Source organism: Meles meles, chromosome 1, assembly GCF_922984935.1.
Source record: "Meles meles chromosome 1, mMelMel3.1 paternal haplotype, whole genome shotgun sequence".
NCBI lineage: Eukaryota > Metazoa > Chordata > Mammalia > Carnivora > Mustelidae > Meles > Meles meles.
The window spans coordinates 105,095,871-105,122,597 of record NC_060066.1 but is presented as its reverse complement, the minus strand read 5'-3'; the positions used below and the strand labels follow the sequence as shown (position 1 = coordinate 105,122,597).

Sequence of the window (26,727 nt, the reverse complement as noted above, 5' to 3'; positions counted from 1 at the left end):
ACTGATACAGGAATTCAGCAAAGTCCCAGGATATTAAATCAATGCCCAAAAGCCAGTTGCATTTCTATACACTAACAACGATGAAGAAGAAACAGAAATCAGGGAATCAATCCCATTTACAATTGCACCCAAAACCATAAGATACCTAGGAATAAACCTAACCAAAGAGGCAAAGGATCTGTATTTTGAAAACTATAGAACACTCATGAACAAAATTGATGAAGACACAAAGACATGAATAAACGCTCCATGTTCATGAATAGGAAGAACAAACATTGTTAAAATATCTATGCTACCCACAGCAATCTACACATTAATGCAATCCTTATCAAAATATCATCAACTTTTTTCATAGAGCTGGAACAAACAATCCTAAAATTTAATCCTGAATAGCCAAGGGAATGTTGAAAAAGAAAAGCAAAGCTGGAGGCATCACAATTCCAGATTTCAAGCTATAGTATAAAATTGTCATCATCAAGACAATATGGTACTATGGTATTTTATTCCATTGATCTATGTGTCTGTTTTTATACCAAACAGACACATAGATCAATGGAATAAAATAGAGAACCCAGGGGGCGCCTGGGTGGCTCAGTGGGTTGAGCTGCTGCCTTTCGCTCAGGTCATGATCTCAGGGTCCTGGGATCGAGTCCCGCATGGGGCTCTCTGCTCAGCGGGGAGCCTGCTTCCCTCTCTCTCTCTGCCTGCCTCTCTATCTACTTGTGATCTCTCTCTGTCAAATAAATAGGTGGAATCTTTAAAAAAAAAAAAAAAAAAAAAAGAGAACCCAGAAATGGAACCTCAACTCTATGGTGAACTAATCTTCAACAAAGCAGGAAAGAATATCCAATGGAAAAATGACAATACCTTCAACAAATGGTGTTGGGAGAATTGGACAGCAACATGCAGAAGGATGAAACTGGACCACTTTCTTACACTATACATAAAAGTAGACTCAAATGGATGAAAGACCTAAATGTGAGACAGGAACGTGAGACAGGAATCCATGAAAATCCTAGAGGAGAAGATAAGCAGTAACTTTTTGACCTCAGCTGCAGCAACTTCTTACTAGACATGTTTTCAAAGGCAAGGGAAACAAAAGCAAAAATGACATACTGGGACTTCATCAAGATAGAAAACTTTAACACAGTGAAGGATACAGTCAACAAAACTAAGGTAAGCTACAGAATGGGAGAAGATATTTGCAAATGTCTTATCAGATAAAGGGTCAGTATCCAAAATCTATAAAAAACTTAGCCGAACTCAACACCCAAAAAACAAAAAAATCCAGTGAAGAAATGAGCAGAAGACATGAACAGACAGTTTTCCAAAGAAGACATACAAATAGCCAACAGACCTATGAGAAAATGCATGTCACTTGGCATCAGGGAAATAAAAATAAAAACCACAGTGTGATTCCATGTCACACCCGTCAGAATGGCTAAAATGAACTCAGGAAACACAGATGCTGGCAAGGATTCTGAGAAATAGGAACCCTCTTACACTGTTGGTTGGAATGAAAACTGGTTCAGTCACTCTGGAAAACAGCATGGAGGTTTCTCAAGAATTTAGAAATAGAGCTACACTACAACCCAGCAATTGCACTATCCAAAGAATACAAACAGTGATTTGAAGGGGCACCTACATCTCAATCTTTATAGCAGCTATGTCCACAATAGCCAAAATATCGAAGGAGCCAGATGTCTATAGAAAGATGAATGGATAAAGAAGGTGTGGTATATATATACAATGGAATAGTACTCATGCATCAAAAAGAATGAAATCTTGCCATTTGTAATGACATGGATGGAACTATAGGGTATTATGTTAAGCAAAATAAGAGAAAAACAAATATATGATTTCACTCATATGTGGAATTTAATAAACAAAAACAGATGAACATGGGGAAGGGAAGGAAAAATAAAAATAAAAATAAGATGAAAACAAAGAGGGAAACAAACCATCCATAAGAGACATGTAACTATAGGAAATAAACTGAGGGTTGCTGGAGAAGAGGTGGGTGGGGTGGATGGGGTAACTGGTTGATAGGCATTAAAGAGGGCACTTGATGGAATGAGCATGGGTGTTATATGCAACTGATGAATCACTAAATCCTACCTCTGAATTTAACAATACCCTATATGTTAATTAAATCTAATTTAAATAAAAAAATTAAAAATACTAAAATGAACTGAAACAGTTTTCTACTAGGGACTTTGTAATAATCCATGTTTTGAATGGCAAAGGAAACATTTCTTACATGAAAATGTAACCTTCCAGAAAGCATGTTTTAAGTAGTAACTGAAACTAGGCCTACATCTGCTCAAACTGTACTACCTTAGAAGGCCTTCTCTGACCACTCCATCTAAATATCTATCATGGTACATACGCCTCACCCTGTTCAAGAGGATGTCTCCCTCCCTGTTTCATTACTACTCTACATTACACTGGTGCTTCTGTACTACTCAAGTTTTGTGACACTTAAGATTGCTTCATGTTATCTTCTGTATTTTTCTGTTTATTGTTTGTCGCCCATTGTAATTCCAGGAGGGTAGAGATTTGTGCCTCTTTGTATCACTCACCATCCCCACCACTTAGAAAGTGAGGAATATGCTCAATCAACATCTGTTGAAGCCAATCGGGAGGCAGGAAATAATCTGGTGAAACAGTATATAAGGAAAAACAACTAACAACATGCAGGAAGGACTTAACCAAATTACTAAAGGGATTGACTTATTAATCAGAACATTTTTTTTTAAAGATTTTATTTATTTGACAGAGAGAAAGAGATTACAAGTAGGCAGAGAAGCAGGCAGAGAGAGGGGGAAGCAGGCTCCCTGCTGAGCAGAGAGCCAGATGCGGGGCTTGATCCCAGGACCCCAGGATCATGACCTGAGCCGAAGGCAGAGGCTTAACCCACTGAGCCATCCAGGCACCCAAATAAGAACATTTTTATACCAAGGCTGATTTCTAATTATTCAGTCAAATATAAATTTGGGGTTTTGGGTTTGTTTTGTTGTTGTTGTTGTTATTGTTGTTTGTTTTTTTAATAGGTTCATCCATTTAGAGAGAGAGAGAGAGAGAGAAAAATTAAGAGAGAAGACACACGTTGGGAGAGGGGCTAAGGGAGGGAATTCTCAAGCAGACTCCACACTGAGCCTGGAGCCTGTTGTGGGGCTTGATCCTAGGACCCTGAGATCATGACCTGAGCTGAAACCAAGGGTCAGACACCCCTATATGCTTGTTTAAAAAAAAAAAAATACAAATAAATCACACCAACCCTCTGGGAAGAGGTAACCATACAGAGTACGTATACTCAAATACCTTGTGCTTCAGCTTGTGAAACAAATTAAGTTATTATGACACAGTCTTTTGATGGGAAAGTAGATAATGCATATTTATGAAGCATGTATAGACTCTTACCTGGATACAAGAGACAAAAGGTGGAAAGAAAGAGAAAGTGGTGTTAAGAAAATGATTAAAGTCCTGTAGCAACTTTTGAGTAATGTTGTTTTTCTCAGACTTGGTCTTGTATTTATCCATCTCTTTTATAATTCCAGAAAACAAGCTGCCAAAGAGCTCTTTCGCAATTATTGGGTCTCTCTGTAAAATACCCAAAACAAAGACAAGTTAGGATCTGAAGTAAAAATGCTACAATTCACTAATACTATCAGAGCTTTATTTGAAAACACAAACTTCTGCAAACATATCTAATTTACATCTCAATTCTGTTTAGAAAGTTTTAACAGGCATTGACGTAGCTAGTATTTGAAATTTAACCAAATATACCTGTGATATCATGGATTTTGGACCCAGAAATAATGTAAGCTGGCTTAATCACATATGTAGCCACAGAGCTTAACTCATGGGTGAGTCTGGACCTTCAGATATTTCATCTTTAAAGTAGGGATAACAGAACATATCTCAGGGTTGTGGTAAGGATTAGCCAAGTTAGCACATCAAATGACCACTGCAGTAATTGATAAGATCTTCAAGCGGCAGGGGGGTGGGGGGGGGTGGGAGGTTGAGGAACCAGGTGGTGGGTAATAGGGAGGGCACGTACTGCATGGAGCACTGGGTGTGATGCCAAAACAATGAACACTGTTATGCTGTAAATAAACAAATAAAAATAAATATAAAAAAAAGAAAGATTAAATGAGATTTTTAGGTACTATCTTCACATTAGTATCATCATAAAGCTAAAGATAGCTGATAAGCTTAAATAAAATGCCAATTTAAAATTTCAAAGTCCCATCAATACGACCGTTTAAACTGTTAAAACCATCAGTAGCCATTTTTGTGCTTTTAATGTTTGGTGTATTCAACTCTAACAGAATGCTACCTAATCTTTCATGGCTTCAACCCATACACTCCATGACTACAAGAACTGGTGCTTGTGACACCAGTACTAAGAACCGTCCCTAGCAAGCAGTGTCTATATTTTTTAAAGGAAGGCATGAATGAATGAATGAAGATCTGAACACTATTTTGCTTGATAAAAACTGTGTTTGAAATAAAAAGTACTTGATTTGTTCTTTATTTAGTAATTTATTTGCTTTATAAAAGTTATATGGTTGCTATAAAAAATTTCAGAAAATATAAATTAGGAAAAAAGAAAATCACCCAATTATACTACATGAAGATAGTCACTGCCATGGGTTGGTCTTTTACTGACAACACACACTGTCTTATACGGTATCTGTTCGATATCTTTTTTCACTTAACTTGCAGCAGACAGGTTCCCATGTCTACAACCCAAATCTTGAGTCTTATGCACAAATTCCCTCACTTCCCAGGGAGTTCCAAATGCTTCTTCTGTTATGATGTAATGGTGCTTAAGCTAAAGAACGTTTTCAGAGCAACAGAATACTGTCACTGGACATGTGCTGTAATGACTAATTTACAGGCTCCTCTTCAGTTCTCCAGCGTGCAATGCTCATGTTGAAGAAGAGGAGCCCCTGGACCGCAGAGAAGGCCTTGTCTGTTTTGTTCACAGCTGCATTTCAGTGCTTAGAGCAGTCCCTGGCATCCAGAAGGAACTGCTCCATATATAGCACTTGTTGAATAAAGTATTTGGAATTTGAGAAATGTAAGGACACACATTCCTTTTCAAAGAACAGAAAAAAACGCAGTCACATTTTTTCAAAACAATATTCACCATCTCAATATTTTCCAAGCACCAAAGAGATGAACTAACTTGGACATAGGTCTCAGCAGTATCAGGCTTTTAACCTGCTATCATTAGTACACACCACATACCTATCCAACATGGGCAGATGCAAACCATGCCTAGGAGAGTAGGCAGCAGCATCATTTCTGAGGCAGTGATGTGAATACATATGTGCAAAGCACTAGAAAAACTGGGAAATAATGGGGGTGAAGAAAAGCACTAGGCCAGGCGTCAAAACAAGGGGGGGGGGGTTGTCTTAGTTCCATACCCAGCAAGAATACAAAGTTTGAACCATATTATCCATTCTTTGCTAACCTTCAATTCTTCATCTGTAAATGTGTCTAAAAAACTGCCTTTATGTCACGAAATTACTGGGAGAATCTAATGAAAGAAATGTGAAAGCACTCCATAACACTCAAGGGCACTTCTGTGATAGTAGTTACATGAATCAGTACGTATGCTACAATTGCACAGAATCTCTCTCTCTCTCTCTCTCTCTCTCTCTCTCACACACACACACACACACACACACACACACACACACGGGGAAAAATGGTTAAGACCAGTCCAGTTAACACTGTTGTTCCAGTGTCAATTTCTAGATCAACATAAATGGTTAAATAAGATACCACCAGTCGGGAAAGCCAGGTAAAGAGTATATGGGACTATGTACTATTTTTGCAAATTCCTGTTAATCTATATTTATTTAGATTAAATAAAAAGCTTAAAAAAGAGTAAGAGACTATGCAGATACGACATTATTATAAGCAATATAAGTTTTGGAAAATTTACACAATATATAGCATATTTCAGCATCTAGCATTATGACACACACACACACACACACACACACACACACACACACTCTTCCTCTTCAATTTTTAAACGTATTTTGATAAAAGTCAAAGGAATCTTAATTAGGCTTTCAGGGAATAAATATCCTGCTTTTGCCAGAGAATTCAGCTAGAAAATTTCGTTTACTCTCAACCCTCACAACTTAGAAAAATATTTCCAATCCTCTGCTATTAAGAAAATTAATAGAGAAGGAAAATACTAATCCCACCCATAAACTGATATTCTCCTGATCCCTCAGCCCACCAAAAGGATCTCACATAAGCAATGATTTATGTGGCTTAGTACTTTAAAAGTTTATTACACATTACTTCACTGACCAACATTATTGGTAAGAAAAATAGATTTCACTCCCTGGTTTCATAGATGAAGAAGTTGTGGCTCAAAGCATTAAGTGTCTTGACAAGCACCCCAACTGTTGAGCTATCTTCTAGATGACTCTAAGTGAGCTGCACCTGTAAAAAGAAGTTTTGGAGCCAAGAAATAGCATGGCTAAGACTTGAACCAATGTCTTCTAACCAAGTCCATTGTTAAAGACAAATCAACACCTCAGTGTAGCATACGGTAGCCCCCGGAACTGATAAACAGTTTTGATCAGTCAATAGAAAAACGAAGCATTCAAGGACCAACCTGGGCTACAGCTTGCAAGGGGGTGATCAGGCTACTGTATTTAATCTGAATGTCAGGAAGGTCTCCTTGACGGTAACTCCTGTACAAAATGACTTGGGCATCGTGCTTCATTTTTAACTCACTCTTAATCTCCTATAATCATTAGAACCAAGAAAGAAGATCAGAATTCTTTTTGAAAAAATTTGTAGTGCATGAACTATGAAACGAACAGTCAGTACTTATCTGTAACATAAAGGTGAATTTGATGACAAATTTTACCCAAAATGGTTTGGTCCCTACACTTTACCAGTCTATGGTAGACAATAAATCCAAAATAAAAATTACTATCAAATGAGCAGTATGATTATTTAAATATTTATCACAAAATAATGTGAATATTTAAAAACTCAGAGAACTTGAATTAGAATTTTTTAAAGCCATATTTCATTTCTTCCCCTTAATTCCTCTTAAAAAACCCTTGGCTAACAGGCCCAGTGATATCACCACAGCCCCTCAAACCCAGATCTTCCTGACCCTGCTCACCTGCTTAGGCCATGCTGGCCTTGCACGTGAGTCACCCTGACTCTCCACCACACAGGGCTGTGGGACCTGTTCATCTCTGCCTAGAGTGTCTTTTCACAGTTTTTCTCTCATCATTTGGTTCCCACCTCAGATATCATTTTCAAAGAGGCCTGCTTTCTCACTTTGTCTTTAACAGTCTTCCCCACACATGGGCATCACTTGGTTAATCTCCAACTGCACATTATAATCTTAACTCATTCATTTTTTTGGTTCTGTTGTACACACTGGGTTGTAGCTCCATGAATGTTTATATCATATTCACCTCTATACCATTAGCATTGAGAGCACAATGCTCCCAACAAATAAAGCGCATGGACTTCTGATGCCATTTTTACTGAGAGGTCAGCCGCTTCAGATGAGAACACCCATGTCAGAGGGAATGCATGGCCTCACACAGCAGGCCATTCTACATTTATTATTTAAAGGACTTTCTTTGTATCAAACCAAAATATCCCTCTCTGAAATCTATCCAACAATTCTGGTTTTATCTTTTCCTTCTGCTCATATTCTGCTTTTTATTTCCTTCAGGCACACCTACTTAGGTTTCAGGCTTAATTAGTAGCTCATGGCTACTTCTGAATGGGCAAAGAAGAACGCTCTCCATGTGTGGTGGGGCCAGTGAGAAGAAGCGTGGGAGGACTGTGAGGCACTGATTTTGGACTCTTGCCTTCAAGAGAATAGCTGTTCTTACAGAGACAAGAGAGATGAAATGTCCATTTTCTTTCCACAGAAGATAGAGTGGAACCATTCAACTTCTTCATACTCAGATTTGCAAGTTAACTAAGTGACTGAAAATTTAAACTGAATTAAAATAAACTCGGGGTTTTTTTTAAACATACAAGAAAAATTGTCTTTCTTGACAATTTTGTTATAATTATTGGTTTTTAAGTAATACCAAAGCTGTTGCTGAAAAAATTCTTCCATTATTTCCACATTTTGAGAAATGTTTAATTCATGCCATATTAGGTCACTGCTTTTAGCAGATAACCCTGGACCATCCATCTAGCCTGCTCACCCTTTTCTCTGGGCTCACCATTCCCTCTTCATCCAGGTACCCCGGAGAACAGCTGGTTGTAATGTGGTCCCACAGTGGCCCCAGACCCAAAGTGGGGCAGACTATGGCTAATCCTTCCCAGCAGCTAAAGTTGTAAGATAATTCAGGAATTATTGGAGGCTTGTGTCTCTATCACATGGAGAAAGCCAAGCTGTACACAGAGAAGAACAAAGCCAAGCTGCAGTGAGAGTCTGAGATAAGGGGCATGGATGAGGTCCTGGTAGTGCCCGTGAGCTACAACAAACCTCAGATTCAAGGGACTACACACACAGGCCCCATTCCAAGATTCCCATGACCTCATTAGTGAGTCACGACTGTCCTTTACATCTACATTAGTCAGAAGAATAATCTGGTTCATAAGTAGCTTTAACTCTTATATTGCTGGTTCTGTAATTTTGTCACACAAGAAATATCTGACAAGAATCTTATTTCCTTAGTATATATCCGTTGATATAAAAAAATTTCCTTTTTTTTTTTTTTAACATTTTATTTATTTGACAGACAGAAATCACAACTAGGCAGAGAGGCAGGCAGAGAGAGAGGAGGAAGCAGGCTCCCTGCGGAGCAGACGATGCGGGGCTCGATCCCAGGACCGTGGGATCATGACCTGAGCCGAAGGCAGAGGCTTTAACCCACTGAGCCACCCAGGCACCCTAAAAAAATATTTCTGACCACTCAAATTCTCAAAATAGATACAAACCTTTTCTCGTTTTTGTTCAGCAATACCTTTTCTGGCATAAATCAAATTGAGCTTTTCTTGGTCCTTTATAAATCGCCTGCGTAATCTTAATATTTCTGTCCAATTGTCTATACCTGAAGAATATAAAGGTTTGTTACAGATGGTCAATTTGACATTTGCAGTTGACTTCACCTCCTTTCTAGAATCCCCTGCAATAAAAAGTATAATTGTTTGCTTACTTCCATTTTTTACTTTCATCTAGCTATTCTGTTTTGTTGCAATGACATAAGTCTATGAAGAACAGAGAATAGCACAGGAGACCACTAACCAGTTTTGGAAACTAGAGAACAGAAAGTTGTAACTAACCCAGCCCAATCCCAGTGCCACCATGCAGAGAACAGAAACAAACAAGGACAGTTGAGAAGACCTGGAAGGGGCAGGACCTGGCAGCAGCAGGCATGTCTATGGGAGGAGAGGAAAGTGAGGCTGCAGCAGGAGGTGTGGTTAGAAAGCACTGTCCCTAGAGCTGCAGGTGCTGAGTCTTGGAGAGGACATAGGGCCCATGGGTGCACAGGGCTGGCACGGCTGTAAGCACAGCAACTACACTATGAGTGACCACAGGGGCTTTTAGAACCTGGAGCTGCCTGGTCCTGCTTGGCCTCTAGAGTACTGGCACCCTGGCCTGCCAGTCTGTAGGCAAGAGACTGGAGATTTTGCCTCTGGATATCCACCAGCACAAAAGCACAGGCAAATATATCAACACATCAGGAGTTTCAGTGTCCTGGTCTCCAATGACCTCTGCACTCCTAATATGTAGCTATTCCAAATGCCTTTTTAGTGCCTCATCTGGGAGTATAAGTGAAAAGCCAAGTCACCAGACATTTTGAGGAAAGTTTCAAACATGAAAGACAGAAATGAAAAAAATGGGGAAAGAGCAACTGTTGAAAGCAGTCCTTCCAGGGGAAAAAATTTTCAAAATATTATCATTTATCAAAAAGACAAAAGTAGAAATAGCAACAGTTGATCAAGGGCTGGAAGGGCATTCAGAGAACATAAAAAGTTCATGGAAACTAAAAATATAACTTAAAAGTAAGGGCTAGAAGATAGGTTAAAGTGATTTCCCAGAATACAAAGCAAAAAGGATGAAAAACAAGAAAATTATAAGATCTGATAAGGTCTGTATTCCAAAAAGAAAACTGATATGAGGAAATCATCAACAAAATTACCCAAGAAAAAATATTGCAAAACTGGAAAATGCATTAGCAGTCTGAAAGGGCCCTCCTATGCCCAGAAAAATGGACTAAAACAGACCTGCATGCTTCAAAGGACCCTTTTGTGAAATTTCCTAAAACTGTTTTAAAAGAAAGGATCCTAAGATGTTCTGCCAATTCTTAACAAAGAATCAATAAAATGAATGCCACTAGGTTTTCCAACCCAACCTTGGGTACTAGGGAGTCCTGATGAGTTCACACTCAAAATTCTATAGCTAAAATACCCAGCAGGTGTGACTGCCATCAAAGCATCAAAGACAGCTTACAGCTTCCGACTTCCTTTCTCAGGAAGCTACACAAAGAAGTGCTTCATCAGAAAGAAGGAACAAACCAAGGAAAAATCAGATCCAAGAGAGGTGAAAAGACCCTCAAGATGAAGAGGTGGTCTCTGAACCATAGCTAGGCAGACACCCCAAGAGCAGTAGCCTGGAACAGCGTGGCTCAGAAGTCCAGGAGAGATTTCATTTAAGATAAAACATTTATTTACTGGGACACAGTAAAAGAAAATGGTACAACTCAAAGGAAATCAAAATGGTACAACTCAAAGAAAATGGTACAACTCAAAGGAAATCAATCAATCATATGCAGAGATCTAAACCAAAATAATTATTGATGCCCAGAAAAAATTATTATATAAGAAATGCAAAATAGTCATAGTAGCACTATACTTTGAACAGATATAATATTTATGCAGTCAAAACAAGAGGAAACTCCACAGGAAGAATTCATTGTGAGTGTATGTGAGTGACAAGAAGGAGCCAGATCCTCAATGTCCATAATGCAAGCTAAAAGAGAATGACTAATATTGAAAGGAAAAAAAAGGTAGGGTAGCAATACTGGAGATACAGAAGGGTGTAAGTGGTTGCATCTGGAATCTGGGGAATGGGTATGGAGGGTTGCTGTTTCTTCTAGAAAGCTTTGGCAAAGTATTTGACTCTTCAAACTACTTGCATGTATTACCCTGATAAATAACTGAAGGAAACTGTAATGAAGAATTAAAATAGTTGAAAAGTGATATTTAATTAGGTTACAATTTCATTTTTAAATGCCAATGATAATATCACAGTAAGGATTAATTCACCGCATTTTATGAACTTTCCAATATTCCTCTTTAGGCAAGGAAATACATAACCCACAAAGAAGACAGACAGTGTGGGAAATATTTTATATCTACAAAGGTACAAGGGGAGATTCAAATATATTAACCAAATTAAAATGGATAGCTAACAGTATTCATTTTGCCTCAGTTCTATGAGTTTTTTCAAATTCATATATAAAATTTTAAGGAAAATGGTTTAAAAATTAGGTTTTACCTCTTATCCTCCTTTATTTCTATACAAAGTCAATGAAGATAGGGAAAAACTGCTCAACAGTTTGAGGTGTGGACTATGTTGCGATCCTCAGCCATTCCCCTTTGTTTTCTGAGCCTCCTCCCCTTTCAGTAGAGTGGGTCATGGGCAATCATCATGCATTAACTGGACTGCAGGCTGCCCCAAATGCCCATCTCAACAACTCTGTGGGAGGATGTACGTGTCATGGGTTTGACACTTCATGAGCCATGGGAAACTAACAGTCATTCTGGGACTGTGTTTTAACTTCAGGGCTTTTATCGTCAGTTACAGAAGGACAGAGAACTATGCACTTTGGCCAGATGATAGTCGGGCAGAGAAACAGCAGAGGAAGAGGATATAAAAGACAGACTGGTGGGAGGCAACCAAGCAGGGGGCAGAACAGACAGAGCAGGAGGGGGCTCATTAGCCCCCTTCAAACCTAGAATGGTGAGCAAAAGGAAGCTAGATTTACCTCATCTACATTAAATTCACAGAATTATGTATGGACACAGATTTGTGACATAAATGTGAAAAAGAGTGGTTGGAAATGAGGAAAGTATTTCATGTATGTGTTTTGTTCCTAAAGGAATTTACCCTTACTCATTTAAAATAAAGCATATCAGGGGCACCTGGCTGGTTCAGTCAGCACAGTGTGCAACTCTTGATCTCAGGGTTGTGAGTTTGAGCCCCACATTGGGTATAGAGATTACTTAAAAATAAAATCTTAAAAATAAAATAAAATAAAATAAAGCATATCTGAGGGGAGGTGGGCTGGGGGATGAGTGAGGTAGGTGAAGCAGATTAAGGGTACACTTATCATGATGAGCATTGAGTAATGATATATAAAACTGCTGAATCACTATATTATTGTACATCTGAAACTCATATTACACTGTACATTAACTATACTGGAATTAAAATAAAAAACAATACAAAAATAAATAAAAGTAAAAGAAATTCATCCTTGCTCCTAATTTTATTTCTTTATATCTAAATTCAAATGGTTGGCATTTCTCCAAGGTTCTATTAGGACCTTTACTTTCTCCATTTTCTTTCTCTGGGCTTTCACTCACTCCCAGAGTTGCCGTTCTCATAAAAAGCTGCGTTACACCCTTTCAGCCAGCGCTGGTCTTTGAGCTCTGCCTGCACTTCCCTGCAGCCTCCGTGACACATCTCCCCTCATCTTCCCCACCAGGACCCTGGACATGTGGTGGGGTCAGAGGTGCCTGCTACCTTGGCCACCAGGGCCTCCTCAGGCTCAGATGCTGCTCCATGCAGACCCTCCAAAAGGTCGTCCAGAGAACACTGCAGAAAGCCCTGGATGCCTCCTAAAGCACCAGGCCCACATCCCTAGCTGTCTGCTCTTTGCTCCCCATGGGTGTGTCCCACAGGCTAGACCGTTACAAGGCCTACCAGTCCTTAAACAATCTTTTGTTAAAATTAATAATTTTTACTAACATATAATGTATTATTTGCCCCAGGAGTACAGGTCTGTGAAGGCCTTAAACAATCTTAAGCTGATCTGGGTCCCCTACACTTCCCAAATCCACTCCATACTTCCTGCCTCATTCTTTGTTTACCCTCCCCCTTCCCACACCCCTACCCCCCCAGAGGCTAGTCCCAAAGTCAGCCTTTTCCCCAGGTCCTTCCTGACACTCTCTCATTTTCTCTCTCTGAGACTTAATAATTCTGCCTCACCTCAAGGTCACCGACCTGTTGCCTTTACCAAGCCCTGATGCTCAGAAAGTCACTAAATGAATGGAATGAGTCCAATTTACTCAATGCTTTTCTGGAACACCTGAAACTAGGCTTTCAACATGATAAGTACCGAACATTTATTGAAATAAATTTTTTGTATACATTTTTTTTTAAAGATTTTATTTACTTGACAGAGAGATCACACTTTAACCCACTGAGCCATCCAGGCGCCCCCATTTTTTTTTTTAAGTAAGCTCTACCCCCAACATGGGGCTCAAACTCATGACCCCAAGATTAAGAGTTATATGTTAAGCCATCCTGGGGCACCCAAATTAAATTTGAATGGGCTTATCAAAAGAAATGAAATCATCGGGTGCCTGGGTGGCTCAGTGGGTTAAAGCCTCTGCCTTCGGCTCAGGTCATGATCCCCAGGTCCTGGGATCAAGCCCCGCATCGGGCTCTCGGCTCAGCAGGGAGTCTGCTGCCCGCCCCCCCCCCCCGCTTCTCTGCCTACTTGTGATCTCTGTCTGTCAAATAAATAAAATCTTAAAAAAAAAAAAAAGAAAAGAAATGAAATCATGCCATTTGCGACGACGTGGATGGAACTAGAGGATATTATGCTGAGCGAAATAAGTCAATCAGAGAAAGACAATTATCATATGATCTCCCTGATGTGAGAAGCAAAGTGGGGGGCTTGGGGGTAGGGAAGAAAAAAGTGAAACAAGATGGGATCAGGAGGGAGACAAACCATAAGAGACTCTTAATCTCACAGAACAAAGGGAGGGTTGCTGGGGGGGAGGGGGGTAGGGAGAGGGTGGTTGGGTTATGGACACTGGGGAAGGTATGTGCTATGGTGAGTGCTGTGAAGTGTGTAAACCTGACGATTCACAGACCTGTACCCCGGGGGCTAATAATACATTATATGTTAATAAAAAAAATTAAAAAAAATTTTAATGGGCTTATAAGGGTTACATGAAAATGTGAATGCAGTCAGAAATGCACTTTTCTTTATCTAAGTCTCTGCATTAACGTATTTTGTCCATTTCAGCAAGCTTACTTTACCTTTTGCTTTGTTATCCACCTCATCTCCTGGAAGGCCCAGCCTTTTTTTCCCAAAATCAGGTCCCACTGACTTCAAGGGTGCTCTCTGGGACTTTTCACTCCTCTTGTGGGCAAACAGCAAGGAGGAAGATGAGGAATCCGATGATGAGGAGACTGCATAATCCATCAGTGGGTCAATACTGCTCCCAGTCAGCCAATTAAAGGAGCTTCTGCCATCTACAAACAGGCACGACCAGAGCATGTCACAGCATGCTCAACACTGCCCAACCCTGCCAAGCCCACCCCACCCCACCACTGCACCTGGTGGAGCACTGCCAACTGCCAGATACACTGTGTGCGACAAGGGATGCATAATTCTGTGGCACCTGGGGCCTCCACATATTCCCCTGCCATTGTCACTAGGGACAGCTCCTCCAGGGAGACAGCCGCATCACAGCAGAAAGACAATAGGCAGTTTACCACTAGGTTACTACTGAGTGATCAGAGGCAGCTCAGGTGTTTGAGCCTGTGTCCTCATTTGTGAAGCAGGAAACACCCCACTTGCTCCTTCAAGCCACTGTGATCATTATAGGAATGAAACCTGGTATCTACTATAAGGTACTAAAGATTCATGACTTCTAATATAATGTCATAAAATATTCATGGTAATAATTCAAATTATTTCTACTTCTAGAAACAATGGAACATGAAAATTTTTACATAAAGGAAAAACATCTGAAATGTTTATATGAAATCATTTAGGTATTTTACTCTACAACTTGTATTTCTCTGATAAAAGGAAACAGGTGAACAATTCAGAAAAGAAAAGTTTAATAAACTATAAACACAGTAAATGATTTTGATTTAGCTCTTCAGTACTCTGCTTTTGAGATAAGGGGTTTAAAATGTGAAACCAAAACAAAACATACATGTACTGTTACTTTTGTTTTTTTTCTAGTCAAGAACAGTCCTTTAAAAAAAAAAAAAGAACAGTCCTTTTTTATTTTTGTTTTTTACTGTGTTAAAATTTAGAGAACACCAAATTAACTATTTTTTTTAAGATTTTATTTATTTATTTGACAGACAGAGATCACAAGTAGGCAGAGAGGCAGGCAGAGAGAGAAAGAGGAGGAAGCAGGCTCCCCGCTGAGCAGAGAGCCCAATGCAGGGCTCCATCCCAGGACCCTGGGATCATGACCTGAGCCGAAGACAGAGGCTTTAACCCACTGAGCCACCCAGGCGCCCTCCAAATTAACTATTTTAATCATGTAAAGTGCACAGAACTATGGTGTCACACTGTTGGGCAACCATCACCACAATTCATCTTCAGAGCATATTCCATCATCTTAAACAGAAACTCCATATCCTTTAAACACCAGGTCCCCATCATCCCTCCCTTGCCTTCCCTGTTCCAACTCTAAGAGTTTGATGACTCTTGGAATCCCAATGCTTTTCTCCTTTGACTGACCTATCTTTTCTGTGGTTCTTACACTTTTTTCTATTATTGTTTCAATTCTCTTACAGTCAATGTTCTTGCAGTGGAAGCCACTTCCACAGATCATATTGTCTTGTGCAGAGCAGGCAGGTGTTCAGGTGTGATAGTTACCTGCAGTTTGTGTAGGTGTGAAGTCATACTGTTGTTGGGTGGCCCGTATCTGCCTAGCCATCACCCCTTGAGCTGGGAGGGATACCTCCTGGGTCCGGGTCTGGAGAGCACTTTGGGAGGCCTGAGTCTCAATAAACATTGGAGTGAAAATAGTACTTCGGAAACGCCAGTCAGAATCAATGGTATATTCCTGCACATAAGAGAGTTCCAAATGAAATAATGGTCCTTCTTTAGCAACACTGAAATATTTTTATTAAAATCCATTGCTACTATCAGTAAATACATACTATAATTTCATGTATCTCTGTGGAAAACAGCTGAAAAAACTTTCCGAATTTAAATATTTTAACTAAATAATTATCTGCCATCTAGAAATAGTGAATAGTATTGGGGGAGAAAAACCGTATTTCTCCTCCTTCACATTCTGCGTTAAATGGCTTAATGCCACACCTAGTGGTGGCACCACAAAACTAACAAGCTAAAGGGCTCAGCTCCTTCCAAAGTCCCACTATGTGCTCAACACTAAGAAAGTCACAGGAGAAGTACAAGCAAAACAGTCAGGCTCAGCTAGCCAGGCTAGCAGAGATGAAGTGAGCACATTTGTAAATATGTAAATCATCACAAGTTGTTAAGGCTGCCAGGAGAAGAGGCAAACTCAGTGTCTACCAAATGGATGGGGAGGAGGATGGCATTATGGAGAAAGGAAAATCTAAGTGGAGGCTGAAAGGGGAATAAGTGTGAGCATGTCAAGAGAGTGTGAGCATATGAGGCTGAAACAAATGTGTTTCAGAAAGGAAAGTGTAAGTATTCCAAGTAAAATAAGAAGCCCAGTACAACTAATCATCAGAGAAACACAAAACAAAATCACAATGAGACATCACCTCACATGCATCAGGTGGCTCTGATCAAAAAGACAAGAAATGACAACTGTTGGCAAGGATGTGGAGAAGAGGAAACCCTCAAGCACTGTTGGTGAGAATACAAATTGATGCAAACACTATGGAAAACAGTACAGAGGTCCTCAAAAAATTAAAATTAGAAATACAATATGATCCAGCTCTTCTACTTCTGGGTATTTATCCAAAGGAAACAAAATACTAACTCAAAAAGATATATGTACCTCTATGTTCACTGCTCATAATAACCAAGAAATGGAAGCAACTTCAGTGTCTATCGATGGAAGAATGGATAAAGAAGATGTGATATGTGTGTGTGTACACACATATGCAATGGAATATTACTGAATCATAAAAAAAGAAGGAAATTTGCCATCTTCGATAACATGGATGGACCTTGAGGGCATTATGCTAAGTGAAATATGTTAGACAGAGAAAGGCAAATACCACATGATCTCACTTACATGTGGAATCTAAACAACACCAAAACAAAACAAACTCAACTGAAAAAGATACAGAGAACAAACTGGTGATTGCCAGAGACAGAGGACGGAGAGGAGGGGTGGCAGGAGGAGGGAACATGGGTGAAGGGGGTCAAAAGGTATAAACTTCCAGTTAAAAAATAAGTAAGTCATGGAGGTAAAATGCATAGCATGGTGACTACAGTTAATAATACTGTATTATATATTCGAAAGTTGCTAAGAGAATAGATGTAAAAAATTCATCAGAAGGAAAAAATATTTGTAACTATGTGGTGATGGATGTTAACTACGCTTACTGTGGTAATCATCTCACAATACAAACAAATATCAAATCATTATGTTGTACCTGAAACGAACATGTCATACATCATTTATATCTCAATAAAAGCCAGTTTAACTCTTAGAAAATGTTGACTAAAAGACAGGAAAAGCTTATAAAATTTATTATTACAGAGATAAGTACTTCACCTGAAATTCGCATTCTGACAGAGGATGCTCAAACACAGGGTTTGGATAATCTGGGCTCATGCTGGTCATTTCAAGCAGAAAATCTGTTGCTAAACTTAAAAAGTGCATTTCTATCTTTGGAGAATATAAGGAATTTAGTGCCAACAGTCGGTCCAAGATATTTGAAGGTAATCTAGTCTCATGACTCCAGAAATTTCGAATAATTAATCTGAAAAGCAGGAAGGAAAGAAGCGTATTTCTCAGATATCGGCAAATAAGAAAGAATGCCCTACACATGGTGTCATGTGAAGGCAGTCTGTCATCTCTATAAAACAATAGAGGAAATAGAGGAAAACCACATCCAAAATTGTATAAGGAGTTTAATCTGAGTTATGAGCAATAATATGCATTGAAGGAAGGGAATATTCCAAAACCTTAGCATATTTAACAAGAGGTGAGGTGAAAAATGTATGATTTTTTTTTTAAGGGTCTTTTTTTTTTTTTAAGGATTTTATTTATTTATTTGACACACAGAGAGAGAGATCACAAGCAGGCAGAGAAGCAGGCAGAGGGAGAGGGGGAAGCAGGCCTCTACTGAGCAGAGCCCGATGCGGGGCTCGATCCCAGGACCCTGAGACCGTGACCTGTGCCAAAGGCAGAGGATTAACCCACTGAGCCACCAAGATGCCCCAAAACTGGATGATTTTTTTCTCATCTCTACTACCTGGGGAATCTTCAATGGAGTATATAATATTAACTATTTGGAAACTGAGAAAACACCTTAAGAAATTATATGTACTCCTTCACTGTCTTGCTAAAACAATTCACTCCAAAAATTAGTGCCATAAAATATTCACAACTTGAACTACTTAAAAACCAGGGTAGGCTTAGGGCACCTGGGTGACTCAGTTGATGAAGAGTCTGACTCTTCATTTCAGGTTATGAGCTTGGGGTTATGAGATCAAAGCCCACATTGGGCTCCACACAGTGTGATTCTCTCTCTTCCTCTGCCCTTACTTAAAAAAAACAAAAACAAAAACAGGCTGGGCTTTACAATTTATGAATGCTTATGAAATCCAAATAAAATTTAGAATGGAAAATTGAAATATAGAACCATACAAAAAGTTTATACCCCTTCTTATATAATTAGTACTTGATAAAACACTCATAAAACTAATAGGGTAGGCATTTTAGAAGAAAACTGTGGGGATTCACAGTGTTTAGATGGATAAAACCTGACTTGTATATACCTCCCTAGATGAGACTAATTGAAAAGCAAAAGAGGAGTGCCTAGATGCTGGGTCTCCTCTGAAGTTTCTTGGCTGAATGCAGGCGGATTCTTACTTCAGCTCGTGGGTCTCATCCAGGGAGTGGGGTTTAAAATACAGGCACCTGGGGGCACCTGGGTGGCTCAGTGGGTTAAAGCCTCTGCCTTCAGCTCAGGTCATGATCCCAGAGTCCTGGGATCAAGCCCCGCATCAGGCTCTCTGCTCAGCAGGGAGCCTGCTTCTCCCTCTCTCTCTCTGCCTGCCTCTCTGCCTACTTGTGATCTCTGTCTGTCAAATAAATAAATAACATCTTATAAAAAAAAAAAATTTAAAATACAGGCACCTGTAGTGGTTATGTACTTCATAAGCTCCTTGCCTTGCACATGGTGTATTAATTAAACTCGCAATAAAAGCAGAGACAGAGCTTGGCTCAAGGCCTTTCACAGCTACAGCGTCTGGCCCTCAGGCCCCTCCTTTCTCCTACTAAGGTGTTGGGAATAATCCTTCCATTCACCATCTCAGGCTTTGCTGGCCAAACCCGACAGAAAATAGTAATCATTTTTTATTTCCCTATATAATTAATATAGTTTTCTCCTATTTCTAAAGTTTCAAACATTTCACTTAATATTAATATGTATAGTGTGATTTCAACTATTTGAGTTAAATGAGAAACATAATCATCATTACAGATCTTCTCATTTTAAGACACTTTGATTCACTGCATGAGCAGAGAAAGATTTATTCATACCACTTTTTAAAGAGTTTTATTTATATTTAAAATAACCGTGCTTGCTTCAGCAGCACATATATTCTATTTAAAATAACTTGTCAGGATTTTTAAGTCTTAATGTTAAAATACCTTTTTACTGAACACTATGAATGGAGAAAGCAAAGAAAATGCTAATACTATAAACATAATTCTAAAACTGCTGAAAAATACTCAGCGTCAATCTAGAAAGAAATATCCCTAAATTCATTTGTCTTGGCCCAATTATTCCAGGAGGAGCACATACTGAAGCCCAGCATTCTCATCGATCAACCCTTGAATCAATACATCTTTTGCCAACTTAAATACTTCCCGAGACTCATCATCTGCTTGACTTTCTGGATCTCTGAGAAAAAAAAAAATGATAAAACATTAACATTGTCTTTCATCACTTTTGTTCAATCCCAATAACACCATCCAGAATTAAAGTTAAATAATCCGGCCTTTCTGGGCACATGGGTGGCTCAGTTGGTTAAACGACTGCCTTTGACTCAGGTCATGATCCTGGAGTCCCGGGATGGAGTCCCGCATCTGACTCCCTGTTCAGCAGGGAGTCTACTTCTCCCTCTGACCCTCCTCCTTCTCATGCTCTCTCTTTCTCTCAAATAAATAAATAAAATCTTTTAAAAAAAAATCTGGCCTTTCCTGTGGTACTTTAACTTCCCAGATCACAGCAGAACTTACCCTCACGCGTATGTACCCTGACACCCTCCTTTAGTGCCTCTGCAAGCCTATCCAAGTGCCTGTCACCACCCCACCTGCAATGTGATAGGGCTCAGGTGCACAGGGCAGAGGGGATGGGTAATGGGAGCAGGGCTGCAGAGGCTCCCTGTGAATGCTAAGAGGTCCTAGGACAGGCTCACACCCTACAAGAAGTGGGGTGATGGAAGTCCTGCAGGATGAAGGCATCCCACAGAGTTCACTTCCTTAATTTTGTCAAATTTTAGAGGGACAGCTATAAAAACAAATTACACTGTTGATTCAACCAGTAATTGCACACTCTGAATTCCCACAGGTACATAAAAGGAGTTAAAAAAAAGGATACATGTTAATATACTAAAATAAACTTGTTTTTATTATTTTAATTATATGTATAAAAATATTTTATTATTGGGCGCCTGGGTGGCTCAGTGGGTTAAGCCGCTGCCTTCGGCTCAGGTCATGATCTCAGGGTCCTGGGATCGAGTCCCACATCAGGCTCTCTGCTCTCTACTTGGCGGGGAGCCTGCTTCCCTCTCTCTTTCTCTCTGCCTGCCTCTCTGCCTACTTGTGATCTCTCTCTCTCGCTGTCAAATAAATAAATAAAATCTTAAAAAAAATATTTTATTATTATAATCTGTTCCAGATTGCTATAAGCACCCAAATGCCCCCTTAAAAATTAGTAATATAAAATGTTAGTGTAGTGGGATGCCTGGGTAGCTCAGTCAGTAAAGTGTCCAACTCTTGATTTTGGCTCAGGTCATGATCTCAGGGTCGTGATACTGAACCCCATGTCACGCTCCATGCTAGGTGTGGCATCTGCTTAAGACTCTTGCTCTCTCTTTCTCTCTGCCCCTCCACAGCCACCCCCTCCAAAAGAAAAGTTAATGTAAACCTTACCGGTAATTGTCATGAACCCACATTAGAATATTATACATTTGTTCCCTGCACACTGGAGAAGGATGAGAAATGAATTCTACAACAGGATTCATAAGTTCTCGGAGTTCTACAGGTTTCAATTTTGCCATCATTTTATAAATTATGTCCAAACACACTTTTTGTCTTTCATCATCTCTGTAACAAGAGATTTTTTTTAAAACACACTAATTTAACAAATTACACTTTCAGATATGACAGATAACATTTTCTTCTTTGTGCTGTTCTATATTTCAAAATTTATTACAATGGAAACATAAAAATTACATCTAAAAAAATTACCATGAGCTAGAGTATTAAAAATAACTAAATTAATTCATTGTGGTATCCTGGATTGGATCCTAGAACAGAAAAAGGAACATTAGTGGGAAAACTGGTAAAAGTCAAATAAAGTCTAGTTTAGTTAACATTAATGTACTGAAGTTAATTCCTTAGTTTTGACAAATGTACGATGATTATGTGACATGGAAAAACTGGATGAAGGGTATGTGGGAACTTTCAAATATTCTATAAATATTGTTATTCCAAAATAAAAATTCATTTAAAAAAAACCAAAATGTCAAATAAAATAAACTAAATAAAAAGGATTTCACATTTTTCAAAAATGATTTCAAGTGCTAGGCCACCTGGCAGGTCAGAAGCAAGTTAAGGTTAGTCTGGGCCCCAGATAATGTGCACACCTGTTTTATGTATCTTTTCTTCCTTAAAGAACCCAGCTTAATGCTTTACACACAGTAGGCAATGAGTAAATTTCTAATGAAGGATACTATAATACAACAACATATATTCTTTGTTATTGGCATTTATCAATAATTTATCCCTATGTGAAAAATATGTATACAGACAAAACTAGAAGAGAGTACAGAGAAATAAAAATATTGTAAGTGATCAAAAGCATCTTTTAATATTCATTTTAATAGTATAATGTGAAAATAAATGAACAATTTTAGCAAATAATGGAAGCCTTCTACTTGGCAAAATGGGTACAGAATTCAAAACCATGCATTTTAAATCTGAGAAGAGCCTTAGAGAATGCTTGAGATATGGCTTTCCCAAAGTGCCAGGCTAGCAGAGGCAGGAGTGTCAGGTGCCACAACCTTTTCTTCTGATTAAAATTTAACAAATACATATTTAATGAAAGCCTATGAGTTCTTTCTGAGTTGAAGGAGATAGCTGAGCAAGTCAAAAATTTATGAGCCATCGGCCTCTGAGAATATAGGGCTAGCCTCACACTTACCTGTGTCTCATGACTTGAATGAAATCCTTGCTCTTCAACTGTAAATAGAGATCTGGTATTTCCTCTGCACGACACAACACCACCTCCAGACAGAGGGTCTTCATCACGCCGTGAAATTTTGGCAGCAGGAAGAATACAGTGTTCATAAACCTAACCAGTGGACATGGCCAATGAGTGAGAGGACAGTTGCAGACCATCTCCTGCAATAGGACCACAACTGATATCTTACCTATCGGCAAGAGGAGGAAAGTTCTTCACGGCTTTGTTCAAGCACACAATAAATTTGTCCTCCATCGTATTCTGATGTTGCTTCAACTGCTTTATGATCAGTTCATACACCAACTCCTCCAATACCTGAAAAATTAAGTTTTTTTCAAATTCTTATGTTGGTTATGGATTTGAATAGTTATGTGAACCCAAGGAAGGTGTTCAATGCTATCACCTACAAGGTAAAGGTGTTCACAGGGTATAGTGCCAAGAGCATGCACAGGTTGACATAACCACTGGGTACAAGAGGCTCTGGGGCTATGAGTTTGGGTGAGCCAGGCCATAGACACGCCTGCTTTGTGCTGCTACCACTGGAGGCATCTAGCACCTGTCAGACAGCAGGTTGATAAAGATTAGTGCTTCCTTCTGACACCTGAAATACTGCTAACAAGTCATTTGAGAAGCTGAACTGAATTCAGTGACTAAATCCTGTGTAAGCAGACTTTATGATGCCAGTGTTCACATGTCTGGTCAAATATTCACATAAACCATAATTTTCATGCAACTTTATCTCAACAACCAACTCCATTACTGTCTACCTCACTATATCCTGTTCTTTCTTCATCACATACTACTATCTACCATGATAGATTCGATTGTGTATTGTTGGTCTCCCCTCACCAATTGCTAGCTTCCTGAGGCAGGGAGGGGCTTGGCCTGCCCTGTTCCTGGCTGTGCCCCCTATGCTAGTATGTACCCAATGTAAGTATCCAATGTATATAACCAAAATTATAAAAGAATACAATATGGGTGAACAAGAGAAGACAAGTGCATGCTCACACATACTGATGACTAGAGACTACACCTCAGGTGCCAAAAGCAATTCAGTGGTTAGAATATGAGTGACTCTCAATGACTTCTTTATACTTCACTGGTTTTCTAATTTCTACACTAAATCAGTACCATTTTATATTCAGAAAAGAACCATGTACAACAAAAGTGTTTATCATTCTAACTTGGATTTTAATTGAAGAGAGATTAAACCTGGGATCTGCTATAATTTGCTCTATCTGAACTGAAAACTTAGGATATTATGTAAACTGAAACCCAAAAAACTAGGGACATTAGAATCATGTAATAATAATAAGGTTGTTCTGAATTTTAAAATTTTATTTTCCAAAAATAGCTGATAATCCCTGAAATAAATTATAAGTGAAGACTGATCTCCCTAAAAGGGTCTATTTCCCTTAATTTTCTTCTAAACAAAATAAATGGCTGACTAGCAAAATGGGCAGGGGTGCAATACACTGTGTTGGGTTACCCTGGGTGCCCTCAGGACCTCCGACTTCCCTAAACCTCTCCTCATCCAGCCAGAGAGTGAAAGTAGCCCACTTTCCACTCTCCATCTTTTCCTTCAGGAGAGGATGGGGACTGGAGGTACAAAGTTAAGAATGATGAACACATAGGCAGTTTTCAAAAACACAGGCTGGATGGTTGACAGGGGAGCAGGGGAGGAAAATAGAACCAATATCAGAGCTAGGGAGGTGGCCGGGAAACATGGAGCTAAGGAAGGGAGAGGAAACTGCCAGGGAAGTAGGAAGAGAGCCGAGAGTGTGTCCCAGAAGCAGTGACAAAGGGAATCAGGAGGAATGATCAACTGTGTCATCCTGGACACACTGCAATGGGACCTGGCAAGGTCTCACAATGAGTAACAGTGGTTTTGGAGGCTTCAAAACATACAGCAACTCACTTACTAACCATGGGAAGACAGTAAGCATCATGGGATGTAGCAGTAAGCATCATTCCACTATGTTATTTTCAAGTTAAGTTAGAACATGCAATTTCTATGCACTGGCCCATGAACTTTACGTACATTTATAATAATCACATTCTCTTGAGAACTGCAGTACTCTGAATGTATATTGCGCTAAAAGAATCAATTAGGTTATTCTCACAATCCTGTAAGTGGGCAGGGCATACAAGACTGAGAAAGTTCCCTGAGGTACCCTGTCCTGTCTGATAGCTATATTATGTCCCAAAATGGAAGTAGGGGGTTTTACTAGTTACCTTAGCCCTGACTAACCATGGCAAGTATCTAACAGAACAATTTTCTCCAAAAGGAAATTCTGACACTACCTTCAGAGGAATGAAAGCTGCCTTGGGCTCATATCCTCATCCCAGGGTCCTGGAACTGAGTCCCACATCCAGCTCCTTGCTTACCTGCTTCTCCCTCTGTCTGCTATTCCCCAATTGTGCGTGCTCCCTCTGACAAATAAATAAATAAAATCTAAAACCTCCCCCCTGAGTACTGTATACAGTAGGAAAGAGTAAAATATTAATGGATGGCCACTTTGGTTTATTATAGAGGATATAAATAACAAGTGTTATGATAAATCAAAACTGGAAAAGAAGTATTTATTTAAAATTGTGTAACACTCACATTTTCTTTCTTGGTAATATATTGAAGAGTAAGTCCTAGAACTTCTGCTGCTGCCGCATACACCTCTTTATATTTTACAAAGGACATATTACTGACCAAAGCTTGAAAGTATCTGTCGCAAATACAGAAAATAAATATGCATCATAATACATTGTGTTGACATAAAAATATAGTAACTTTGCTCCTCATACCACATTAAAACATGATTGAAATTATTTGTGTGAAAACATATATGAAGATGTACTTAAGGCTTTAATGTACATCATGACCTGGAAGGCACATTAAAGTCCGCAGTTCAATCACAGAGGACCTGCTGCAGTCAAAGCAAAACACAATGCTGGATGCTATAAAAACTGTAGTAAAAAGAAAGCTACTATCCAATATCATGATTTACTGACAACTCTCGAAATCATAGCAGATGCTATGAGAAGAGGACAATAAAATGAGAAGGAGAGTGAGCACCAGTGCCGTGCCCCCAGACTCCAGAGGCCACATCATGTTAGCCTCCAGTTCAGTTGTCATCTGGGGAATCAAAGCTCTAAGAGAGGGAGTTGAGGCTGCAGCTACAGCAGGAGTACAGCGACAGGCAGCACAGAGACAGGGCAGCACAACATCCAGGCATCCCTTTCAGGTCATGATCCAGTCAAATGGTCCCACAGAGTTTGTGTTGCTTTCAGGGCAAATGCTAAAAATATGACTTTAGAAAATAAGAAAGAAAATACCTAACACTTCCTATTTGCTAAAACACACTTGAAAAAAATTACACTAATTTTGAAAAACTTAACTTTCCCCATTCACTCTTCTCTCTTTCACAGTCCCATTCACAATCTTCTCCCAAATGACCTCTAACCCCAACTACTTAAATTTCAGTAGAAATATTTTTAACATGGGTCTAGGTCCTTACGTTTATAAAAATTAGACCACATTCCAGTCTGTCAATCCAATCCATCTATACTTTAACCTGAAAAAGAAGCAAAGCCAAAACTCCTCAATACTCACTTTATGCTCTCTATGCCACATTTTGGGTCATATGGAGGCAAATTATTGGCCATTACAATGCCTAATAATTGAATTCCTACAGAATTGTCTTTAGAATTAGGATCTTTGTTGGAAAACTTCTCAAATATTAACCTGAAACATAAGCATAAAGAATATGTATAGGTTATCATATAGTAAATAAGCAGCAAGAAGATATAAAATTTTCTATGCGTAATTTTCAGGGTAAGAAATACTTTGTCTTTCCCCACATCTAACACCCTTCTTGCTAATACTCTCTTTGTATGCATTCAAGTTATTCTAGCTGTGTAACACAGACAGGTCTCTATTTCTTATGATCTATTTGCCCCAATTCTCCCTTAGTTGATACTGAAAACTTAAAAGTTTTAGCTTGCCTCAGGCTGTGCTAAAAGGAATCAAAGAAAAGAAAAGTCTTACAGTCTATCCCTGGGCTGGGAGA

At 39.2% G+C, this 26,727-nt stretch overlaps 1 protein-coding gene across 4 annotated transcripts in view; it reads right to left on the bottom strand.

Annotated features, from left to right (window-relative positions):
- PRKDC (protein kinase, DNA-activated, catalytic subunit) overlaps positions 1 to 26,727 on the bottom strand; it is a 239,744-nt gene that overhangs the window by 63,446 nt on the left and 149,571 nt on the right. For 2 of the 4 annotated variants that reach the window (XM_046001490.1, XM_046001516.1), the window contains 12 exons: positions 26,271 to 26,402; positions 25,272 to 25,383; positions 22,854 to 22,978; positions 22,625 to 22,774; positions 21,352 to 21,525; positions 20,000 to 20,098; positions 17,740 to 17,947; positions 15,894 to 16,083; positions 14,309 to 14,524; positions 8,968 to 9,080; positions 6,653 to 6,784; positions 3,424 to 3,603 (listed from right to left, as the gene is read on the bottom strand). In XM_046001490.1, the coding sequence (XP_045857446.1) occupies positions 3,424 to 3,603; positions 6,653 to 6,784; positions 8,968 to 9,080; positions 14,309 to 14,524; positions 15,894 to 16,083; positions 17,740 to 17,947; positions 20,000 to 20,098; positions 21,352 to 21,525; positions 22,625 to 22,774; positions 22,854 to 22,978; positions 25,272 to 25,383; positions 26,271 to 26,402 (1,831 nt within the window). The remainder of the gene's footprint in view (positions 1 to 3,423; positions 3,604 to 6,652; positions 6,785 to 8,967; positions 9,081 to 14,308; positions 14,525 to 15,893; positions 16,084 to 17,739; positions 17,948 to 19,999; positions 20,099 to 21,351; positions 21,526 to 22,624; positions 22,775 to 22,853; positions 22,979 to 25,271; positions 25,384 to 26,270; positions 26,403 to 26,727) is intronic. The other 2 variants (XM_046001500.1, XM_046001508.1) reach the window with 2 other exon arrangements.